The sequence below is a fragment of the Corythoichthys intestinalis genome, chromosome 1 (assembly GCF_030265065.1).
Source record: "Corythoichthys intestinalis isolate RoL2023-P3 chromosome 1, ASM3026506v1, whole genome shotgun sequence".
Taxonomy (NCBI): domain Eukaryota; kingdom Metazoa; phylum Chordata; class Actinopteri; order Syngnathiformes; family Syngnathidae; genus Corythoichthys; species Corythoichthys intestinalis.
The window spans coordinates 74,574,437-74,597,905 of NC_080395.1; the positions used below are offsets into that span (position 1 = coordinate 74,574,437).

The window sequence follows — 23,469 nt, forward strand, 5'->3', positions numbered from 1 at the left end:
TCATTTTTTATCGTTATGCTTATATGCACAGGCATTGTCACAAATATGATCACACATAACGCAACCCTGCATTTCCTCCTTCTCCTGAGTCCTCATAAATAAGACATAAAATCTCGTTTTTATTTTTTCAGGCTCGCGCCTACAAATATAACAAAGTTTCGGGTTTTTTCGGGCTTGGGCCTGCAGATCAAGTGCAGCAAGATCCGGGCTCGGGCCGGATTGGGCATTAATACCCGCAGGCCGGGTCGGTTCGGCTGGATTTTTTAGGCCCGTCTAACCTCCAGTGTCATGTAATGTTAGCATACCGTACACCTATTCTGCCTGTTGTTCTCTATTGTATTTTTTATTTTAAATTGCCTTTCAAAATGACATTTGTCTGTCTGTTTTTGGTGCTGGATTCTATCAAATAAACTTGCCCCCAAAATGTGACTTATACTTCAGTGCGACTTATATATGTTTTTTTCCTTTTCATTGTGCATTTTTTGGCTGGTGCGACTTATACTCAGGTGCAATTTATAGTCCAAAAAATATGGTAACTGTTTTTGTATTCGTCCCGTACCCTCACGGTACAGGCTTCATGGTTCGCTGCACACAGTCAGACTGTCAATCCGTTTGAATTAAAAAAAAAAAAAAAAAAAAAAAAGGAAAAAAAATCCTTATTGGAGTTAGTCCTCTTTTAATCCAGGGGGTAGTAGAGGTAATGTACCTAAAACAACAACCGACATTACGAGAAAAAGAAGACAAACTAAAACAGGTGAAGAAGAAGTTACCATTGATCACTTTAATACCTGATCGTGACGGGCAACCAGATCGCGATGGATTGCGACTGTGCATGCGCGAACCGACGCCATTTTCTCTCGCGCGATGACGGAAGATATAGATATGTATTGTATGTGACAGATTAAACAATAAGTATACATTTTTTCTGTCTTTTTATTGTGATAATAGTCTCTGAAGGGTTTAATTGGGATGAGGGGAGAGGAAGGCATGGGCGCTGCATATTGTTTTACACTAAATGGCGCTATGCACCTGAAAGTTGCTTGCAATCTGCCATTAATCAAAAGAATAAGATTTTTTATGTGCTGCAATGTCCCTTAGGTGATGAGGGGGCTGAGGGTGCTGAGCACCCTCTGGTGTTGGGGAGGGAAAAAATGTTTTGTAGATTTTTTTCCCCCTTTGGTTATAAATAAAATAATTAAATAAATAAATACATGAATAAATAAATAAAACATCGAAACAATTTTGATGTAATTTTGGAGATTGAATTTTTATGTTGAAAAAATTTAATATAATGTGGAAAATATTAAATATACACTTTCAATAACAGTTTTGTTTGTTTGTTTGTTTGTTTGTTTATAATACCACCTGACACCTTGCTTGCTACCAGGTTACGTTGACTAGAGCACTATTGGAATGGAAAAGTAAACTGTTGACAGACGAGGCATTAGCATGGCACAAAAACGAATTAACCATTTTTTTAAATAAATTTTTTTTTTTTTTTTTTACAAAAGCACCGACATTTTCTAAAATCAATTTGAGGTCGAAAGCGAAGATGATGTCATTTGGTGTCTTCAAATAGGTAGGACATGCTTGCATTATAGCAATATTATTATTTGTTGTTGCTGTTGACTGCTGCCGGCGTGCAGAGCGCTATTGGACATTCATGTTCAATTTATTTTAGTGTGAATAGGGGGTGTGTACTTGTAATACAGGTATACCAACCAGCACAGCAAAGCTATCCATTCAATTTCTCCAGAAATGGCATTTTTTAGTTTCTGTTTGAAATGCAACAATGGTATGATAACACAGCTTGATTCTCCATTGCGAAGCACTTACCTGGCAGCCCAAAGGGGAAAGAAGGACATGTTGTGCATTTCAATTATTTCGATCCTTGTTGCAGTACCATTTTTGGCCACCAATCTCACATATTGCACCTTTAAGAAGCGATTTTAATGTCTGAAGACACAACATCTATCTCCGGAGAAAAATAATATTCATAGGAACAAATACTTGAAATTAAAGTGTGGGGAAATGTCCTGAAAATAACCTGACTCATTGCTTTCATTGGCTTCTTTTCCGCAAGAGGAATAAGGGATCAGTCTGTCTGTTTGTTGGTCATGACTGACACTTAATACTAGGATCCACTGGGGATTACACTTGGATGAACCTTTAGGCAAGTAACAGATCTCTACAGAGATTTGTTTGTGAAAAGACACCATTTAAGGAAACAACAAGCCGTTAATCATGGTTCTAAAATATTGAAATTCTACAATTTTACTGCACATTGTGATAGTTTTTTCTACAGTATATTTGCTGAATGCCACATTGCACACACCAGCTTACCCATTGGCTCACCTCCACATGCATGCTGAAGGAAAGAGCATTCTGATATGATCATTTGATTTGATCATTTGATCACATGACTTGCCTTTAGGGCTTAGAATTGGCAATGAGTTTTGATGTCCCATTAACGTATCCTGAACACCAAGTCGCTCCTTATGCATTATCTGTCGGTGAATGATCTGATATTTGCAAATGAAGTCTTCTAGGGAGAGTGGTCACTTGAGTAGACGTCTATTTAAAAGTTATCATTAGCTTAACTCAGGTAACAGAGTATGTGCTGTGGTAGTTAGTAAAAGAGAGAAATTGATATTTAAAACACGTATCGAAACGGATTAGACTTCTATTGCCGTCAATGGCAGCCAAAGTCCCAAGAGATTTATAAAACAAAACAAAAACAAATAAATAAAATTCCCAGAGCAAAAATACTCAGTGGCAACAAGAATTATAGTTTAAATTGATTTTTTTTTTTGTTTGAATTTTTAAAAATGTTTAGAATTATTTATTTTTTTCTCTGTACATATTTTTTATTTGTTTTTTTGTTGTTGTTTTTTTTTTATTAATGACTACAGTATTTCAATACTTGTTTTGTTTTGTTTTTAAAATTGGACCCTTCAATTCCTTCATTTAATGTAAAATTGTTTATAGATGTTTTACAGCCCACCGTAAAATACGTGCGGGCAACACTAATACTCTCATTGGATGTCAAATAAGGGCTAAGGGCTACAAAATATTGTCCTGTGGGTTCGTAATTGGACCCAGGCCCAAAGGTTTGAGACCCGTGTCCTATAGAAATGTAAAAGATTTGAGGAAAAAAAAAACATTGTAATTTGTGTATGACAGGGTTCAAGTTTTAATGCATACTGTATTTGGGTGAATTAGGTGACACTGGCTGATTCACATGAAGGAAGAAAAATTATATATAAATTGCTCACAAAAATTAAAGGAACACTTTGTTCCTTCAATTTTTGTGAGCAGTATATACAGTGGGGCAAATAAGTATTTAGTCAACCACTAATTGTGCAAGTTGTCCCACTTGAAAATATTAGAGAGGCCTGTAATTGTCAACATGGGTAAACCTCAACCATGAGAGACAGAATGTGGGAAAAAAAACAGAAAATCACATTGTTTGATTTTTAAAGAATTTATTTGCAAATCATGGTGGAAAATAAGTATATGGTCAATACCAAAAGTTCATCTCAATACTTGGTTATGTACCCTTTGTTGGCAATAACGGAGGCCAAACGTTTTCTGTAACTCTTCACAAGCTTTTCACACACTGTTGCTGATATTTTGGCCTATTCCTCCATGCAGATCTCCTCTAGAGCAGTGATGTTTTGGGGCTGTCGTTTGGCAACACGGACTTTCAACTCCCTCCATTCCACAGATTTTCTATGAGGTTGAGATATGGAGACTGGCTAGGCCACTCCAGGACCTTGAAATGCTTCTTACGAAGCCACTCCTTTGTTGCCCTGGCTGTGTGTTTGGGATCATCGTCATGCTGAAAGACCCAGCCACGTTTCATCTTCAATGCCCTTGCTGATGGAAGGAGATTTTCACATAAAATCTCTCGATACATGGGCCCATTCATTCTTTCCTTTACACAGATCAATCATCTTGGTCCCTTTGCAGAAACACAGCCCCAAAGCATGATGTTTCCACCCCCATGCTTCACAGTGGGTATGGCGTTTTTCAGATGCAATTCAGTATTCTTTCCCTTCCAAACACGAGAACCTGTGTTTCTACCAAAAAGTTCTATTTTGGTTTCACCTGACCATAACACATTCTCCCAGTCCTCTTCTGGATAGTCCAAATGCTCTCCAGCGAACCGCAGACGGGCCTGGACGTGTACTTTCTTCAGCAGGGGGACACGTCTGGCAGTGCAGGATTTGAGTCCCTGGCGGCGCATTGTGTTACTGATAGTAGCCTTTGTTACTGTGGTCCCAGCTCTCTGTAGGTCATTCACTAGGTCCCCCCGTGTGGTTCTGGGATTTTTGCTCACTATTCATGTTATCATTTTGACACCACGGGGTGAGATCTTGCATGGAGCCCCAGATCGAGGGAGATTATCAGTGGTCTTGCATGTCTTCCATTTTCTAATAATTGCTCCCACAGTTGATTTCTTTATACCAAGCGTTTTACCTATTGCAGATTCAGTCTTCCCAGCCTGGTGCAGGTCTATAATTTTGTCTCTGTTGTCCTTCGACAGCTGTTTGGTCTTGGCCATAGTGGAGTTTGAAGTGTGACTGACTGAGATTGTGGACAGGTGTCTTTTATACCGATAATGAGTTAAAACAGGTGCCATTATTACAGGTAACGAGTGGAGCCTCGTTAGAAGAAGTTAGACCTCTTTGACAGCCAGAAATCTTGCTTGTTTGTAGGTGACCAAATACTTATTTTCCACTCTAATTTGGAAATGAATTCTTTAAAAATCAAACAATGTAATTTTCTGTTTTTTTTTTTTCACATTCTGTCTCTCGTGGTTGAGGTTTACCCATGAACTTGCACAATTGGTGATTGACCAAATACTTATTTGCTCCACTGTATATATATATATATATATATTTTACCTCTTGATCATCTCAAACCTAATCAAGACTTCATTCAATTTTCACCAGCGAGTGTCCGTGAGAAAAGCACTCCTCGACAAATGACCCCGACATTCTGTATTGTTATGAAAAGCAGACATTATCATTTGTTGTAGTTTAAAGCGTATCAGAAAAATGTTGGAAGTAGTGGAATAACTTATCAATCCCTCCAGCTGTGGCACATATTTCTGTGTACAAGGATGAGACTGGTTTTCTCATGAGACACATTAAAACATTTTGGGTGAGAAAATGGGTCTTGGAAAGGTGCAGTCAGCAGTTTTTCTCTACCAGAGCTGCTGGTCACACAGCTAACCAAGAACACCCCCCAGCTCGGAGGTACAGTATATTATTATGTGCTATTCATGGATTTAATGCTGTCCTTTAAGGGTTGAATTATAAGCTTTTGTTACTATAAAAGTCAAATAAGTGTTTGAAAGTGCCCTCCACCCTTTTTTAAAAGTCAATGTGCTTCAGGATGGCAGTGTCATTGTGTCTGTGCTAGGTCCAAAAGTGAACATTTCTATTGAAGGAGTCAAATTCAGGAACATGCCACTTTCACGATTGGAGTCGTAGGGTTACTTAGGTTCCTGGTTCCAATCTTGTCTCCAGTTCACATAACTATACGAGAGTAATGCTGTTCACTCAAGTTCACAGGTGTGCAGGAGTTAACAAAGTTAGCACTTTAATGCTGGCAAACATGGGATGAAGTTGACATTCCACACTCTTCTTTAAGCTGAAGAGATCATCGAGTTTTTCTTTGTCGTTCGGGGGGCTAGAAAAGAGGGAGTCATAATTAGTTGTGTTAATTGTTTGTTTTTCTATATTTTAAATACTAATATTTACTGATGTCAGGAGCGTCACTAGACCTAATACAATACTGGGGCACAGTGGGGCACTGGCGAGCAAGCATTTTTTTTTAGCACTTATCCATCATAAAAAGACCGAAATAGCTCTTTAAACTGTATACGTATAATCAAACCAAAATACTCGTACAAGTTTCTGTAAAAACAACAGAAAAAAAAACACTATCACACTATCACTGTAATGGTTATGCAATAAATCAGTGGTTTAAAAGTGGTTTGTGTTGCCAAAGTGGGTTACGTAGCTTACCTCTCTCATTCGTCCTTGCTGATTTATCTTTGCTGCAAGCAAAGATCTATAATATTCTTTTGCAAGAGTAATGTTTTTAAGTCGAATGGAAATAATAAAAAAAAACATCTTACAAGTGGTACCTCGACATACAATCGTATCGACATACAATCCTTTCGACATCCGACGTAAAAATTGACTCGTCATTTATCTGGACATATGATGACATGCTCGAAATACGACGATTTATGACAGCATCGCAATTTCATTGTTTTCCTGCAAGACAGACGCCAACAATTTTTTCTTGTGAGAAAAATCCACATGGGTCCCAAGAAGGCTAGGGCTCTCTTTGACTGCAGTTGCCGGATCATCCTTGCAGGTCGGAGCCTTGCTTTGGGCCATTTTTTTCAATTTCCACCACAGGTTTTCAATAGGGTTTAGATTTGGGCTATTTGCAGGCCATGACATTGACTGGATGAGACTTTCTTCAAGAAATGCTTTAACAGTTTTAGCACAAAGGTTCCAGCATCATCACCTTGTCCAATGCAGATTCTTGACTCTTGACACCTTGTCCAATGCAGATTTTTGACTCTTGACAAGGTGATGATGGGGCTGCATGTCAGGCAAAGGCACTGCGGAGATGGCTGTGGTTAAATCTTCAATAAATGCAATGGCACCAAATTGATGAAGAATACTCATCAAGTCCATGCCTCAGAGACTGCCCAGAGGTGGTTCTTCTAAATACTAGAGATGTGTTTTGATTATTATTTCTTTGTTTGTTTCTCATGATCCCATATTTTTTCCCTCAGAATGGAGTGATTCCATATATATTTCCCTGCACTTGCTCTATAAAAGTAACATTTACGACCACCACAATGTTTTTATTAGTTCTTTTAGTGTTTCTGAATGCTAAAGAGTTGCACTTCTGAACTAATTCATTATTTTTTCAAGCTTTTTATCTGAGTTTGTTCTACATGATAAAATGTCTGAGTGAGTGCTCGTCCGAGACTGGTGATTCCATACTTTTTGATAGGGGTTGTATTCAGGATAAAGTGTAGGTTTTTTGGCTGTGGAACGAATTAACCAAATTATACTGTAATGTATTGTTATGGGAAAATCCCGCTCAACACACGACCATTTCGACTAACGAACCAATTCCTGGAATGAATTAAATTTGTAAGTAGAGGTACCTCTGTAATAGGTTTTACTACAGTATAATAATAATAGTTCATGTAGATGACGTTGTGCTAAGAAAAAAATATACCATAAAAGAAAAAAAAATCGAATGTACAGTATTTAGCAGTTTCTCATGAGGAAATATATGCTGCACTTTGAATAATCACCAGCGTATTACACACTGCTGTACAAGGAAAAATAAATCTTGATAAGGATAATAAAAAGAGAGTTAATTATTTTTTCTTGAAGATAAATCATTATAGCGTTTCTTTGTGCATATTGTCCCTCAGTGATCTTCCCAACAGCCTGTCGCGTATCAGCTAATTAATAAGTTGGTCCATGTGGGAAAACTTAGCAAGGGGTTCAAGCCGTACGTATTTTTGATACACAAAATATACTGGTCAGCTTTTCAATTCTGGTAGTTAGTGAAGTGGCCAGTTGGAAATGGTAAGAGTTGTTATTTTTACATACAGTATCTGTCATCAGGAACAATCTACCATCATCACAAAGCAGTTAGACAGAATTGCCAATCCTCCATCGCTCATAACATTCCATTTTTTAGTGAAATCTTTTGCATTTGTGTACCAGGCTGAAAACGCAGGTCAAGGAATGTTGACTCTACAGCAGCGAGTCTGAAATCATGTTTGATGTGAAATCCATTTTTCTTTTTCAGATCCCTTTGATAACCACTCCCTGCGAACTCTGCACACTGCTTCTCCATCTGCAGCACAGTGGGAGGTCCCAAACAACCTCATAAGGCCTCTGGCGTGAGGTTGTTCCGTGGGAAGCCGGGAGAGATGAAGACATGTCTTGTGTTTATTGCAGCTCTGCTGTTGCCCACCATCCAATCACGTGAGTTATGTATACTTTGCACCGGAGTTGAGACGTTTGCAAACAAACTGAATCTTTGAACGGCTCATTGACGTGAACGATCGGAACCAAGTCGCGTTTAGTGGGCAGGCGTTTTTTTTTTCACTCGTATGAGTGAGAGATGTAGAGGGCACGGGGGAGTGGAACTTTCTTCGTATGCAATGCAAGTGGGCTGTAGACTGATTTTTTTTCACAAATTTATAATTGTTGTATCTGCTTTTATCATACTTTAAGTATTGTTTGAAATTTTCTATCAAAAGATTTTTGAGTCAAATGTTGTTTGGTACCAATAGACCACGAAAAACCGGAGATATTATCGTTTTAATTTCCTAGTAGGAAATATGTTTTCTACATTAGAGGGAACTTATGCTCTTTGGATGGGTGGTTTCATTTCTGTGGATTTTTCTAGTTGGAATTTGATAATTTTTGTGTATTTTTTTGGCCTAATATGGTCCATAGACTTCATAATGTATTGACGGGGCGCAGGGTCGATATATGGGGGGCTGCATTGTTGGTGAGGCAGTCGAAGCTGACTGAGTGGAATCACAGACAAAGAGCATTTTTGTTGAAAATTCTTCTGAATAAATGCTTAAATCCCTGAATTCTTTACAGATATGGACGTAAAATAGTCTCGATTCTTAGTTAAAAGCAAAAAAAAAAAAAAAACGTGCAGTTAGCATTTATTTATGTAAATATGTCGAAGAACCATGTTAGTCTTTTAGTGAATGTAGCTAGCGACCGCCTGATTTAAACAGAGCTTTTCCGGTGAAAACTATTGCGAATAAATGCTTAAATCCCAGAATTCTTTATAGATATAAACATAAAACAATCTCGATTCTTGGTTAAAAGTATAAAAATAAAACAAAAAACAAAACAAAAACAAAAAACATGCAGTTAACATTTATTTTACGTAAATATGTCGAAGTATAATGCTAGTCTGTTAGTGAATGTAGCTAGCGGCCGCCTGATATAAACAGAGCTTTTCTGGTGAAATTTCATGTTAAAAAATGCTTTAATCCCCAAATTCTTTATAGATATGGACATAAAATAGTCTCAATTCTTGGTTAAAAGCAAAAAAAAAAAAGAAAAAAGTGCAGTTCGTATTTATTTTAAGTAAATATGTCGAAGTACAATGCTAGTCTGTTAGTAAATGTAGCTAGCGGCCGCCTGATGTAAACGGAGCTTTTCCGGGGAAAATATTGTGAATAAATGCTTAAATCCCCAAATTCTTCATAGATATGGACAGGAAACCATCTCGATTCCTGGTTAAAAGCAAATAAAAAAAGTGCAGTTAGCATTTATTTTATGTAAATATGTCGAAGCACAATGCTAGTTTGTTAGTGAATGTAGCTAGCGGCCGCCTGATGTAAACAGAGCTTTTCCGGTAAAAAATCTTGTAAATAAATGCTTAAATCCCCGAATTCTTTACACATATGCACGTAAAACAGTCTCGATTCTTGGTTGAAAAAGCAAAAAACCTGTGCAGTTAGCCTTTATTTTGTGTAAATATTGCGAACGATGATGCGAATACAGTAGCGGCTAATTCCTCCCATTAATTTTTTTTCACGTTTCAAAATGCATGCTTGGTACGAAAAATATAATAATTTCCTTGAATCCTCACTCCTGAGACAATCCTTCCTGTTTGTATGCGGTACAGCTTTCGTACTTTTTCAACAGAAATCCGGATTTAGATCGCTGCGTGCGTGTGCTTGTGAATAGTTCCTCTTGATGTGGGTGGCCCCTTACATGACTGTAAAGCGCAGTGCATGACCGATCTTACCCATCAATACATTATAGAGTCTATGTATGGAGTCTATGTATGGCCATATAATAGGTTATAGTGCAGTATAATAATTAATACTATTGTAACTGTAAGCGGTTACTCGCAATTTTACTCATTACTTGTGAATTTTTTTCACCGAATATTTTTTTTCACTTGTGCTTGAGTAAATATTTTGGAAGACTACTTTTCCTTTTACTTGAGGAAGTCTATGATTATATTTGAACTAACACTACTCTTACTTAAATAAAATTTGTGGCTACTCTAACCTCCTTGTAATTACAAACATCTAATTACTTAGATTGCTTTTTTTTTTTTTTTTTTAAATTGAGTCACACACTAGTATATAACGCATGAGTTCTTATTTATAGTCTTCCTTTGTATTGGCAATGGCACTGAAGTGCGTCCAAATTTTAATTCCCTGTGGTCACTTATTATAGTGCTCACATTTCAGCATAATGTCTCATTTGCATCTCCCCCCCGCTTTGCTCAGTGTGTGCTGTCATTTTAGCCATAACCCTTCTGATTTTATGTCACAATGCATATATAACTATTGTAATCCCACTCACAAACCCTTTCGTAAGTAATAATGCAAGTACTAATGCAGGCAATATCGGGGCTTTCCTAGCTACGTATCTGATCTGTCCATTGAGCACTTTCAATAAAAATCTGCCAAGTTCTTTTACTGTAGTTTGAGGAACAGCTGCCCTGTTCATAAATCCCCACCTACAGCACTTTATATCATCCTACTGACTACTGAGCATTTAATTCTGACTTTTAAATCTGTTCTAGATTCCTTTCTATACAATACGTCATGGATAAGGGAGAAAAGAAATTTTCACTCTATGCTTCTACCCAATGAAGGCATGCATAAAGATCTTTAAAATGAGACTGATCCAACATACAGCCATGTGAAAAAATTAGAACACCCTATGGAAGCCTGTGTGTTTTCTAACATATTTGGTCATATGGATATTTAATATCAATTTTAACAATTTAGAGAAAGTCAAGTAATAGAACTAAACAATTTCAAATGAAAATAAAGATATTTTATAACTTTCTGTAAATTTAAATTTTAAATAAATGCAAATTCTGTTGAGGAATAAATTAGGACACCCCTACACTCAATCCCACTTAAAATGGCTAAAATCACACACAGGTGTGTCACATCAGATGCACATGATTAGAACATCATTACCCAGTGCTTTGAAGGATGCTTGCCTTATTTAAACCTCACATTTAGTTTTGTGTGCCCCTGACTGTTGAAGTGAGAGCAAACATCATGGTGAGATCAAATGAGCTGTCTGAGGCTTTCAGAAAGACGCTTACAAGTTTGGTAAGGGATTTTTAAAAGATTTCAAAAGAATATAAAATCACCCATTCCACTGTCCGGAAAATAGTCTACAAGTGGAGGACATTCAAAACAACTGCCAACATACGGTGGCTGAGAGGTGTCACCCCAGGAGGAAGCCTCTTCCGAAGACGGTGCTCAAGAAAGCCCGCAAACAGTTTGTTGAAGACATGTCAACAAAGCACATGGATTACTGAAACCATGTCCTATCGTCTGATGAGACGGGCGGGCTTTCTTGTGTACCGTCTTCAGAAGAGGTTTCCTCCTGGGGTGACAGCCATGCACACCAATTTGACGTAGAGTGCGGCGTATGGTCTCGGCACTAACAGGCTGACCCCCCCTTCAATCTCTGCAGCAATGCTGACAGCACTCCTGTAACATGTCACATGACATTTTGGAGGGAAAAAGACAAGCAGTACTCAATTTGGACATTTAGGGATGTACGTAGTTTCTAAGGGTATTCTCACTTTTGTTGCCAGGGGTTTGGATATTAATGGCTATATTTTGAGTTATTTTGAGAGGAAAATAAATTAACTCTGTTATATAAGCTGCACAAAGACTTTTCATTGTGTCAAAGTGTTATTTTGTCAGTGTTGTCCCATGAAAAGATATACTTAAATATCTGCAGAAATGCGAGGGGTGCACTCACTTTTGTGATACAATGTATATGTGCTTTGTGACCATCTCTACGGACCTCCATGAAGCCCCCCCCCCCCCCCCCCCCCATCAGACGCAAATTAATATAAAAATCATGTCCATCGTTTGTGCTGTATAAGTTTTGTTTGTGCTGCTTTTAGAGATATTTACAATTCTTTTATTAATTTTGAGTGGTGATATCAGTCATAGCTTTTCCTTAGCTTAGCTCCCGTGGCTAAGGAAGCATACCAAATCAATCAATAACAGAGGGGTGTCCCAACAACTAGTAAGATCATAACAAAAAAAAAAAAAAATTCTGGTCCGTTTTGAAGTACATTGGGGGGCTTGAGATATTAATTTCGAGTGATGACGCCCCTCATTTACTCCAAAATGGTCCCCAAGTGTTCCCATTTGTTTGTGCTATGTTCGTGCTAGTTGTTCAGACACACCTTTGTTATTGAGAGAGTTGGTACGCTCCATTTGCCGTGGGGACCTAAACGAGTGATCTTCGCACTCGAAATTAATATCTAAATTAATGCATAATACTATGTCTGCAAAACCTGGCTGACCTCAAATTTACCTATAAAAGAATTGTAAATATCTCTAAAACGAAAGCAGCACAAACAAAACTTTTACAGCAAAAACGATTGACATCATTTTTATATATATTTGCAACTATACGAAGGTCGGTAGAGATGGTCACAAAGCGCATAATGCAATATACATAGTGTCGTCCTTTTTTTTCTTTTTTTTAAACATCTGGGTCATCCTCTTGCCGTCGTGCTGCGTGATTTTGCTGTCGTGCTGCGTGATTTTGCTGTTGTGTTGCCTGATTTTGCTGTTGTGCTGCGAGCCTTTTGCATTCGTGCTGCGAGTCATTTGCTGTCGTGTCGTGTTGTAGCAATTGGGGTTCGTGCTTTTGCCAATTTGCAATCGCGCTTTAGGAATTGGGAGCGTGCTGTGGCAGTTTGCATTCGTGCTTTTTTCTTTCGCAAAGCGTTTGCATTGGGGTTGATGTTTTTTTTTTCTATTTGCAAAGTGTTTGGACTTTGCATTTCGCCTGACACCTCTCCGCCACCATACAAACATGCCCAGGTCTGGCTGTCCAAGCAAGTTCACCCTGAAAGCAGACCGCAAGATGCTAAAAGAAGTCACCAAAAACCCTAAAATGTCATCACGGGACCTACAGCAGGCTCTTGTTGATGTGAAAGTGCATGCTTTGACAATCAGAAAGAGACTTCACAAGTTTAACCTTTAACCTGATAATATATTTACTATAAATAAAGCCGCAGCTGAGTCCGCCTCGTCATCTCGGCCTGACAGCTAAATAAACCAACCATAGAGCACAACATAACTATCGAAATACAATACACTTTAAGATACGATGCAACTAGAGAGCTTTTACTTACTACTTTAACTAAGTTATAATTCAACCTTTGTTGTCTTCATGTTTTCCTTCACATATAATAAGCCTTGTCAGGGCTCTATCAATTATGTATTATTTCCAGACACAAAAGGTTCTTCCTTAAGTCTTAAACTGTTGAGGTTTTTCCCACTTTTATCAATTCATACGACCCTTATCTGTGTCAAGAATGAATGCCTGACATATTCTGTCGACCGGAAGTGTAACTATTGTTCCCTCTCATACATTCCTACAGTGTGTCCTGACAAAGAGCCAGGGCTGAGGCCATGGATGCCAGGACATAGCAAACATCATCGAGTTGTCATCAGTTATGGCAGGAAAGTTCTCCTCACAACATCTGCTACGGTGCACTCTATTGAGATTTTAAACGGAGGTGAGACAAACAATCATTTTGTTCTTTTTCCTATAAATGCAACAAATAATGAAGAAGGCAAATATGTTATAAACCCTTCTGGACTAGCAGTCCATAGAGTGTATTGTTGCATGCATTTTTCATTTTGCAATTCACCAATTTTTTTTGTATAGCAGTTACTTCAACACTGACACTTTGTATGACTTTTAATCATGATTAGATTAGAGGTGACGACTGTAAATGTGAGAATAAATCCAACTGTGCTGGTGGTGTGTTCTCTGCTGAGGCAATGACGTGAAAAGTAGGAGGGTTAGTTTTTTTTTTTTTTTTTTAATATGCGGAAGTGGCCAAATTTAATCCCCATTGTAGCAAATTTACCTTTAGAGCAGTGGTGTCCAAACTATTCCACATAGGGCCGCAGTGGGTGCTGGATTTCATTCCTACAAAACAAGACGACATCTTTTTACCAATCTGGTGTCTGGTGGAATCAGTTGACTGCAGTCAGGTGCTGCTTGTTTCAGCACAAACTTCATTGGTTAAACTGTCTGTGGTCGATTGGTAGGAACAAAACCCAGGACCCACAGTGGCCCTTGAGGACAGGTTTGGACACCAATGCTTTAGAGGAACAATATGTATGTCTGGTGGCAAAGAATGGTACTGCAAGCAGGATCAAAATATTGAATCACACAACAACTCACAGTGGAGAATCATACTAATGTTTCATTTCAATATCGGTAGCCTTGCTGTGCTGGTTGGTATACTTGTAGTACGCGTACGTTCACGCATACATTTCTCGAGCGTTCCCCCACAGCGTGCGGGACGTGTGGCGTGCGCCTCTGTCCGGAGCAGAGCCAGGCCCCGAATACGCCGCGGCGAGCCGGCCGGGGTGGGCGGATATCCGGTACAAATGTAGCTGCCGCCGCCACTCCGGTGCCAGACAGAGGCCTGGCGCAGGTGCTAATTTGGCGGCCGGACGGACTGAAGGGCACAGATGGGAGGAGATGCCGGACGACAGACGTTTTTTTTTTTTTTACAGAAATGACCCGAGAGCCAAACTCCGGAATAAAAAAATAATGCAGTTTATGCGACCATGAAAAACATACCGATCACATCAGTTTCACTACGGACAAGTGATGTCAAGTAAGCATGCTTATCATGATGGCACAGTGGTTAGTTGATAAATGTAACATGCATAAACGACACAAGAAGTCAGGCAGTCAGTAATTCAATACGCTGTAAATTTATGACTTTTTAATCAGATAATTCTTCTTAAACCCAGTCAAAAAAATTTCCCCATCTTGTTTTGAGTGTTAAAGACTAGTTAACAAATGAATGCGCCATATTATTCCACGTACTTGAAGTACGTAAATATTGCCATTTGTTCTTATTAAGCCCATACATCTAAAAAAAAAAAAAAAAAAAAAAAAAAGGTCATTTTTCACCTAAATCAAGAAAAAATTGCTTTCAAATAAACTTATTTTCAGCTAGCTATTCAAGAAATCTGAGTGAAATACACTTGAAGTGCTTGCAGATAATTTCACTTAATTCCAATAGATTTACACTTAAAACTGACTAGTTTTAAGGAGGTGTGTTTTTGCAGTGTAGTATTGTTATTTATGTTAGGAATGGCTTACTTTTAAAGGCATTTTTGTGCAATTTAGGTATTTACTCTGTAGGTGTTGCCAAAAGTTTACCATTACACAATGTCAGACAATCTGTTATTATTTATATGTTGGAAATCACTACTTGTTCACATTTGATGTTGAAAAAAAAAGCAATGAATTATATTTTTGCACAGTAATATTTTCTCTTGTGTATACTTTAAAGTTTTACATAAATCTTTTAATAGAATTATCGGTTTGACATAATTGGTTATCGGTTGGAACGAGGAGGAAATTATCGGTTATTGGTATCGGTTGAAAAATTTATTATCGTGCATCACTAATTTGTAGTAAACACAAGTACAGTACATGTACATACATTATTAATACAAATACATGTACTTGTAGTTAGGCATGTGCAGGTATGAGATTCTAATGGTATGATAACCTTAAGCCAAAATATCACGGTTTCACGGTATCACGGTATTGCAATTAAAGCTCTAAAATGTGTTACTTTGAGATATGTAGGTTTGATTTAAAAATAATAATAATAATAATAATAATAAACTCCATTGAACAGGATTTTTATTTTTCAAAACATATTAGAAAATTGGAACATAAGTATAATGTTAAGTTAAAATACTTTCTTTTTTTTTTTTTTTTAAATAAAAAATATTCTAAATGAGATTAAAATAAATGCAGTCCTTTAGGTGAGCCTAAACCCACAGCCACAGTTCAACATTATTACAATCAGGACAAAAATAATTGAATTATTTTCAATAAAAAGCATGTGTGTATGACTCGTATCATGTTTACATTATACACACACTCTTTTTCTCAACACAGACAGTTGCCAGAGAGAAAAAAACACGTTTGACCACTGTAAGACACACTAAACACGCCGGAGTGAACTTCCGTCATGACAGTGTTCACTAATTTAATTTTGAATAAATATGAAGTCACATTGGAGGTATTTCCTCCTCAGCAGCCACCCACTGCAAACATGCTTTACATGTCGGCTGGCCCTCCTCGAAGCCGCGACCGTCTGTAACTTTTCTGTAGCCAAAGTACTCCCATGCCAGTGATTTCGTTTTCTTTGATGGTGGAATAAGTTCGGGACTTTCATCTACTCCAGCCATCGTGTAGCACCGCTGACTCACTGACACTGAGCAACAACTGGTTTGGGAGAGTGTTGAGCCTTACAGCTGCAAGCAAGGGATTTCTCCATGCATTTTTGTGACATAAAAAAAGCATATACCTTAGGGACGGGATCACAGAAAATTTTTGCGGTTTTGAAACCTTGACATTTCCATACCACGGTATACCTTGAAACCGGTAATCGGCACATGCCTACTTGTAGTATAAGTACACGTACTTGTAGTACAGGTACATGCAAGTACACATATTTGTAGTAAACACAAGTACATGTACTTTTAATACAAATACATGTACCTGTAGTATAAATACATATGGCGGAAAACACTCAGGTGACTTGAAGTTCCGCTCTGAGACATCCAATTTGGCCAAATTTCAAAATTGTCCTATATGCATGTGTGATACTGTACATCCTTGGAAAGTTTAAAATCTCAATTTTCTGGGAGAATAAAAGTTTTGAACATGAGCATTTAAAAATAAATAAATAAATAAACAGCAAAACCCTAACTGGAGTTGAGAGCATGCGAGAGCATAATTAAAGATGCCATGATTTTAACTAGATAATATCGCGTACCTACCTCTATTCGATCCAAAAACTCCATGTAGCATGTACTGTATCACCGAGTGTCAACACACAGCTGTGAATGGCCACAGCTGGATTTTTGGGGGATTTTACGCAGGGGCGTTACCAGGGGGGGCAGGGGTGGTCAGTGCCCACCCACGGACACGCTCTGCCCACCCAAAGAAAACTGGTACTAACGGCAGTCTGGGCACCACGTATGGTATCACATTCAAATGCAGTTGTACTGATGTGAAAGTTTTAACCTTTGCATTGTTACCTCCTCTTTCACCCTGAAAAAAAAAAAAAAAAAAAAAAAGAAATTAAATGTTGGTTTTGTTCTTAGGAGGCGCTACACACATTTACGCATATTTTTATATTTTTGTTAACATTTTATCAAAGTTTTCACATGTGTTCACCTGGCTGTTGAGTTTGGTGAGTTTTAAAACATTCTGAGGGGGTCAAACTAGGGCACAATGAATGACTGCTTGGGGGCGCTTCATAGTGTATTTGGAATTTGTCTTTACATGGTATCAAAGATTGCACCTGTCTTCACCCGCCTGCTGATTTTGGTGCATTTTGAAGCATTCTAAGGGGGTCAAATTGAGCTCAAAGGGTCTGCGGAACAAAGAATAACTATAATAATAATTAAAAAAATCGAGGAACCACAATAGATTACCAATAAAAAAGATTGTCACCTGCATGTCCACACTGATCAGTTATGGATGTGTTCTAAGTAGGGCTATCAAACGATTACAATTTTTATTCGAGTTAATCACAGCTTAAAAATGAATTAATCATAATTAATCGCAATTCAAACCATCTATAAAATATGCCATATTTTTCTGTAAATTATTGTTGGAATGGAAAGATAAGACACAAGACGGATATACAGTGCCTTGCAAAAGTATTCGGCCCCCTTTAATCTTGCAACCTTTCGCCACATTTCAGGCTTCAAACATAAAGATATGAAATTTAATTTTTTTGTCAAGAATCAACAACAAGTGGGACACAATCGTGAAGTGGAACAACATTTATTGGATAATTTAAACTTTTTTAACAAATAAAAAACTGAAAAGTGGGGCGTGCAATATTATTCGGCCCCTTTACTTTCAGTGCAGCAAACTCACTCCAGAAGTTCAGTGAGGATCTCTGAATGATCCAATGTTGTCCTAAATGACCGATGATGATAAATAGAATCCACCTGTGTGTAATCAAGTCTCCGTATAAATGCACCTGCTCTGTGATAGTCTCAGGGTTCTGTTTAAAGTGCAGAGAGCATTATGAAAACCAAGGAACACACCAGGCAGGTCCGAGATACTGTTGTGGAGAAGTTTAAAGCCGGATTTGGATACAAAAAGATTTCCCAAGCTTTAAACATCTCAAGGAGCACTGTGCAAGCCATCATATTGAAATGGAAGGAGCATCAGACCACTGCAAATCTACCAAGACCCGGCCGTCCTTCCAAACTTTCTTCTCAGACAAGGAGAAAACTGATCAGAGATGCAGCCAAGAGGCCCATGATCACTCTGGATGAACTGCAGAGATCTACAGCTGAGGTGGGAGAGTCTGTCCATAGGACAACAATCAGTCGTACACTGCACAAATCTGGCCTTTATGGAAGAGTGGCAAGAAGAAAGCCATTTCTCAAAGATATCCATAAAAAGTCTTGTTTAAAGTTTGCCACAAGCCACCTGGGAGACACACCAAACATGTGGAAGAAGGTGCTCTGGTCAGATGAAACCAAAATTTGAACTTTTTGGCCACAATGCAAAACGATATGTTTGGCGTAAAAGCAACACAGCTCATCACCCTGAACACACCAACCCCACTGTCAAACATGGTGGTGGCAGCATCATGGTTTGGGCCTGCTTTTCTTCAGCAGGGACAGGGAAGATGGTTAAAATTGACGGGAAGATGGATGCAGCCAAATGCAGGAAAATTCTGGAAGAAAACCTGTTGGTATCTGCACAAGACCTGAGACTGGGACGGAGATTTATCTTCCAACAGGACAATGATCCAAAACAAAAAGCCAAATCTACAACGGAATGGGGAAAAAAATACTGAAAAAAACTGAGCGATAGTTATGAGGTAGATATCTGTGACTTTTTTACAGACGCTAATTTTTTCATTGTGACGTAATTTGTTTAAAAGTTTAAAATATGTGAGTGAATAATTTTTTAAAGTGTTTTTTTTTTTTTTAACTATGTATTAGACATCAATTGATGATTCAGACATTTTGAATAATAAATACGATTACCTACCTTCTTTTTATGGCTAAGTTGAAAAAAAAGCGGTTGAGGGACATCTGTAAACGGGGGGTTTCCAGGGTAAAACTGACATATTAAAAATAGTTTGGGGACTTAATGCGGCATGAATCTGCTACGGCAGCATATAAACATTGTTCTATCAAACACAACTGTTTGTTTGGCTTAAAATACAGCAGTTTGTTTTAAACAGGGGTGCAAGAGCAGAAACGGCTTTTTCAGCCTTGTCTGTGTTTTCCGCCATATCTTTGTAGTACAGGTACACGCAAAGACACATATTTTAATACACGCAAGTTCACGTACTTGTAGTACTTGTGATTGGCTGATTGGTGGAAGGCGGGACAGTCGTTGTAAACCCAGAATCATACAATAAAAAGTAAAATGGGTTGAGTATCTACTTTTACGATGGGGAAAATCTCGGCTTAACCATTGTAAACCGTGTTAGAAGCTTTGAAAGAAAAAAAAACATTTCTGTTAAATTGTAATATTAGGGCCATTTAAAGTGCGTACCACAGGAGAAAAAAAGTCTTAAATAGGATTATTATTTGAATTAGAATCATATTTTGAGACGATTCGACAATATACAACAATTTAGCAAAGCACAAATGGTGAGAAATTAGTCTTTTAATCTGCCGGTTAGCCACGCCTACCATTATAGGGCTCTAGCGTCCCCAACAGGTGGATGACGTCAGCGGAGCCACGATTTCATCTGATTTGATATGCAGCCTAATGAGGGGGAATTATTCACAACGAGTAAAACGCGACGAAGAGAGCCGCAAAATGTAATTGCTTCAGTCTCTCTATTCCAATATTTTTACAGGATATTCTTTTTATCCAAGTATTTTTCCCTAATAGCTAAATAAATGGCTTGAGAAGGACCAGTCAGCACGTTGAGGGGGAATTATTCAGAACGAGGAAAACGTGATGAAGAGAGCCGCAAAATGTCATTGTTTCAGTCTCTCTACTCCAATATTTTTACAGGATATTATTTTTATCCAAGTATTTTCCCCCAATAGCTAAATAAATTGCATGGTGATGACAGAAAACAGTCTTGTGCTAAATAAAATATAAAATAATAAAAATGCATTTATTCAAGACGACATGGCAAAATTACTCCATAATGGTCAAAATTGTCGATGTCACCTTTACTGTCGCACCTCCCGAACAATATTTTATGCCACCTAAATCGGGCTTATGTCATTTCCCTTCCCCGGCTTCGGAGAATGTAAACAAACCAAGAGGCGTGACAGCTAGCCGACATGCTAACCCGAACCGAGTGATGTTTCAAAGTTTTCAAAGCAGAAAATCACACATAACTAGCCCGGATCATTTCACAAGACGACTGGGTTATCGATTGTCTTTGCCGATAGGCAAACCGCCCGGCGGAGAGCAATTTACAGCTCATTACCCTGCTACTAAGGCAGGAGAGCTCGCCGGGGAAGCAGCTGGACAATGAGCGCTGAATAAAACCGGCCGACGTCGGAGGAGCGTGTGGCTGCCAAATGGTCAACACGAATATGGCAAAATAATGCTTTACTACACGGCGAAGTCATGAACACCTAGAGAGAATCATAGGCGAGCAGCTGCAGTTGTTGCACAGCTAACATGTACAGCTAATGTGAATGAGGAGAGCTTTTTACATGCCTATCCATGATCAAACGTAAGTAGTCCTTTATTTAAAAAAAGTTTGTAGTGTTTACTTTGTAATCGCTGTATTCACGGCTATTTTTTAACTCAAGTTGTAATTTCTGATCAGTCGGAAAATTTGACAGAACACCATGCACATGAAGAGGGTAATAAGCCGAGTATAATGCTCTCCCGGCGGAGGGATGTGTGACAAGCCGCCGGTCGTCGGCCGACGGGGCAAGGAGCATGTCAGCCACAAAATGCAAGCCACCTACATATTAAAATGATCCCAGTATTTATTATTTATTATTATTATTATTTTATACAAAACACGGTGTTAACTCACTTCTCGGTAAGTCTAATGGTCCCACAGTAGTAGGGCTTGTTTTGGCCAATATCCACCGGTGAATGGGAACCTTTTGAAACTCCAAAAAGGCGTACAAGCCTCTCCCTCGCACAGCAATATTTTTCTGCAGCCGTTAGGCTGGCGTGATGCGAAAAATAAACGTATTAATCGGCAAAATCAGCTGAATCCTTAGTCCTTCTCATACAACAGTACGGCTGTATAGTGAAGAGGACTCCTTCCTCCGTACACGTCACAGCGCCCTCTTTCTCAACTCGAGACTGTTGCCAGAAGTCACTCATTTTCATGGTGCGGGATTCAAAAAACTAAATAAATATAGCGATCAATTTCACACACATCCAAGCGGTCCATTTCATTCAGGAGCATATAATACCGCGTGTATTATGAAATAAACATGCTTTTTTGTGTCACAGGCACTTTAATGAATTATTGAAGTGCAAATCTTATTTTAAATATGAAATGAATATTGCTCCTTTAACTTTGCTGAGGAGGTGGTGGAAAACCGAAGCACTCCCGTGAGATGACTAATCATAGTACAAATATATACACATTTTACTGTTCTCATGCAATTACACAATTGCATTTCACATAGCATTTTTGAGTTGTGATTTGGCTCCCGGTCTTGTCGCAATTACGACCTTCTGTGCATACCAATAACTGCCACTGTGTGATGGTATTGATTTGATTATTGATGCATCATTACTTTAGCTACTGCTAATCATGTTTCGACGTGAATGCGAGATGGCCAAGTCCAGTTCCCTTTGAATGAATCCTGCCTGGATAAGAATGATCATGCATGAATGAGAATCTTAATTAGCCTTGTCCTTGAACCTCTGACTTTACTCATATACTGTAAAAGGGGATTAGTTGTCTTTGAAAAATCCTTGTTGCTCCTGGGATTATTTCAAAAGTAGTTTTGTGCACTTGATTTAAATCCAAGCACCTTTGTAAGAGGTGCCTCAGAGACAAACATCTTTCAAAGGCAAACTCATGCCTTCCTATTACTTAATTGGCAAAATGTGCTAAAGGCCATGCTTTTCCCAATGATCAAGGAAGCTAATGTAGTGAAAGTGGGACTGCATATGATAGGTGCAAGTGTTAGCACAGCCTGTTCCAAAGGTAATACATGGTGGAAAGATATAATTTGTCTGAGGGCTCTGGAGCAGAAATAAAACACATTTCAGGAGTGCTTAATGGCTGACTCAGACTACAATGGTTTCAGCCCGATTGTGTCCCGGCAGTCACGTCGTGGAGAATCCTTGACTGCCGTGTTTGACATTTTGAAGTGTGGGGAGGAGGGGTCACCTCCCTGCATCCATCACTTTATTAAAAGTGTATACATATAATCAAGCTTCTCAAACACACGCAAATTGAAAAGATTGATAGTGGGGGGGAATCAAACATGACATTGAGAAAAAGTGTGGTCTGTGGCAGGCATACTTTAATTAAATAAATAATAAACTATACCGTATATGTCTTTCCCTCGCCCTCCTTAATTGTGTGTCTCCCCTGTTCAGGGAAACTGGTGATTGCTGACACCAAACGGCCCATACTCCTACGGACAAAACACATTCTTATTGGGAACAAAGGGGAACTGCACATTGGAAGTCCAGACTGTCCTTACAAGGGCAACCTTACCATTTCTTTGTTTGGAAGGTAGACTTGTATATCTTTTTTTAAATATACATATTTAATATTTTGAGCCTACATTGGACATCTAAATTGCCATATGAATTGTTATATAACCAGAAAGGCTTCTTACAATTTAAAAAGTTTTAAGAGCACATAATTTTATTTTAATGTACAGTGAGGAAAATAAGTATTTGAACACCTTGCGATTTTGCAGTTCTCACACTTAGAAATGATGGGTGGGTTTGAAATGTTCCTGGTATGTGCTTGTTCACTGTGAGAGACAATCTAAAGAAAATTCCAGAAATCACAGTGTATGATTTTTAAATAATTTATTTGTATAATACTGCTGCAAATAAGTATTTGAACACCTGCCTATTAGCTACAATTGTGAGCCTCAAAGACCTGTTAGTCGCCTTTTAAAAGTCCAATTCCACTCCAACTATTCTCCTAAATAAGTGGAGTGGAGGTGGATTTTTTGAGTCTGACTTTTTTACCTGTTTGAGGCGGTTAGCTGCTTATATAAACCTTTCCACCCCATACAATCAGGAAGACTCCAATTACTAACATGGTTAAGACCAAAGAGATGGGTGCTTGTCCACGAGACAATGTAAAAAAAAATCCACAAATCAGAGTGTATGACTTTTCAACAATTTATTTGTA

At 38.3% G+C, this 23,469-nt stretch overlaps 1 protein-coding gene across 1 annotated transcript in view; it reads left to right on the plus strand.

Annotated features, from left to right (window-relative positions):
- cemip (cell migration inducing hyaluronidase 1) overlaps nt 1–23,469 on the plus strand; it is a 293,578-nt gene that overhangs the window by 127,372 nt on the left and 142,737 nt on the right. The window contains exons 2-4 of the mRNA XM_057839754.1: nt 7,867–8,045; nt 13,489–13,626; nt 22,695–22,833. Of these exons, the coding sequence (XP_057695737.1) occupies nt 7,991–8,045; nt 13,489–13,626; nt 22,695–22,833 (332 nt within the window). The 5' untranslated portion in view covers nt 7,867–7,990. The remainder of the gene's footprint in view (nt 1–7,866; nt 8,046–13,488; nt 13,627–22,694; nt 22,834–23,469) is intronic.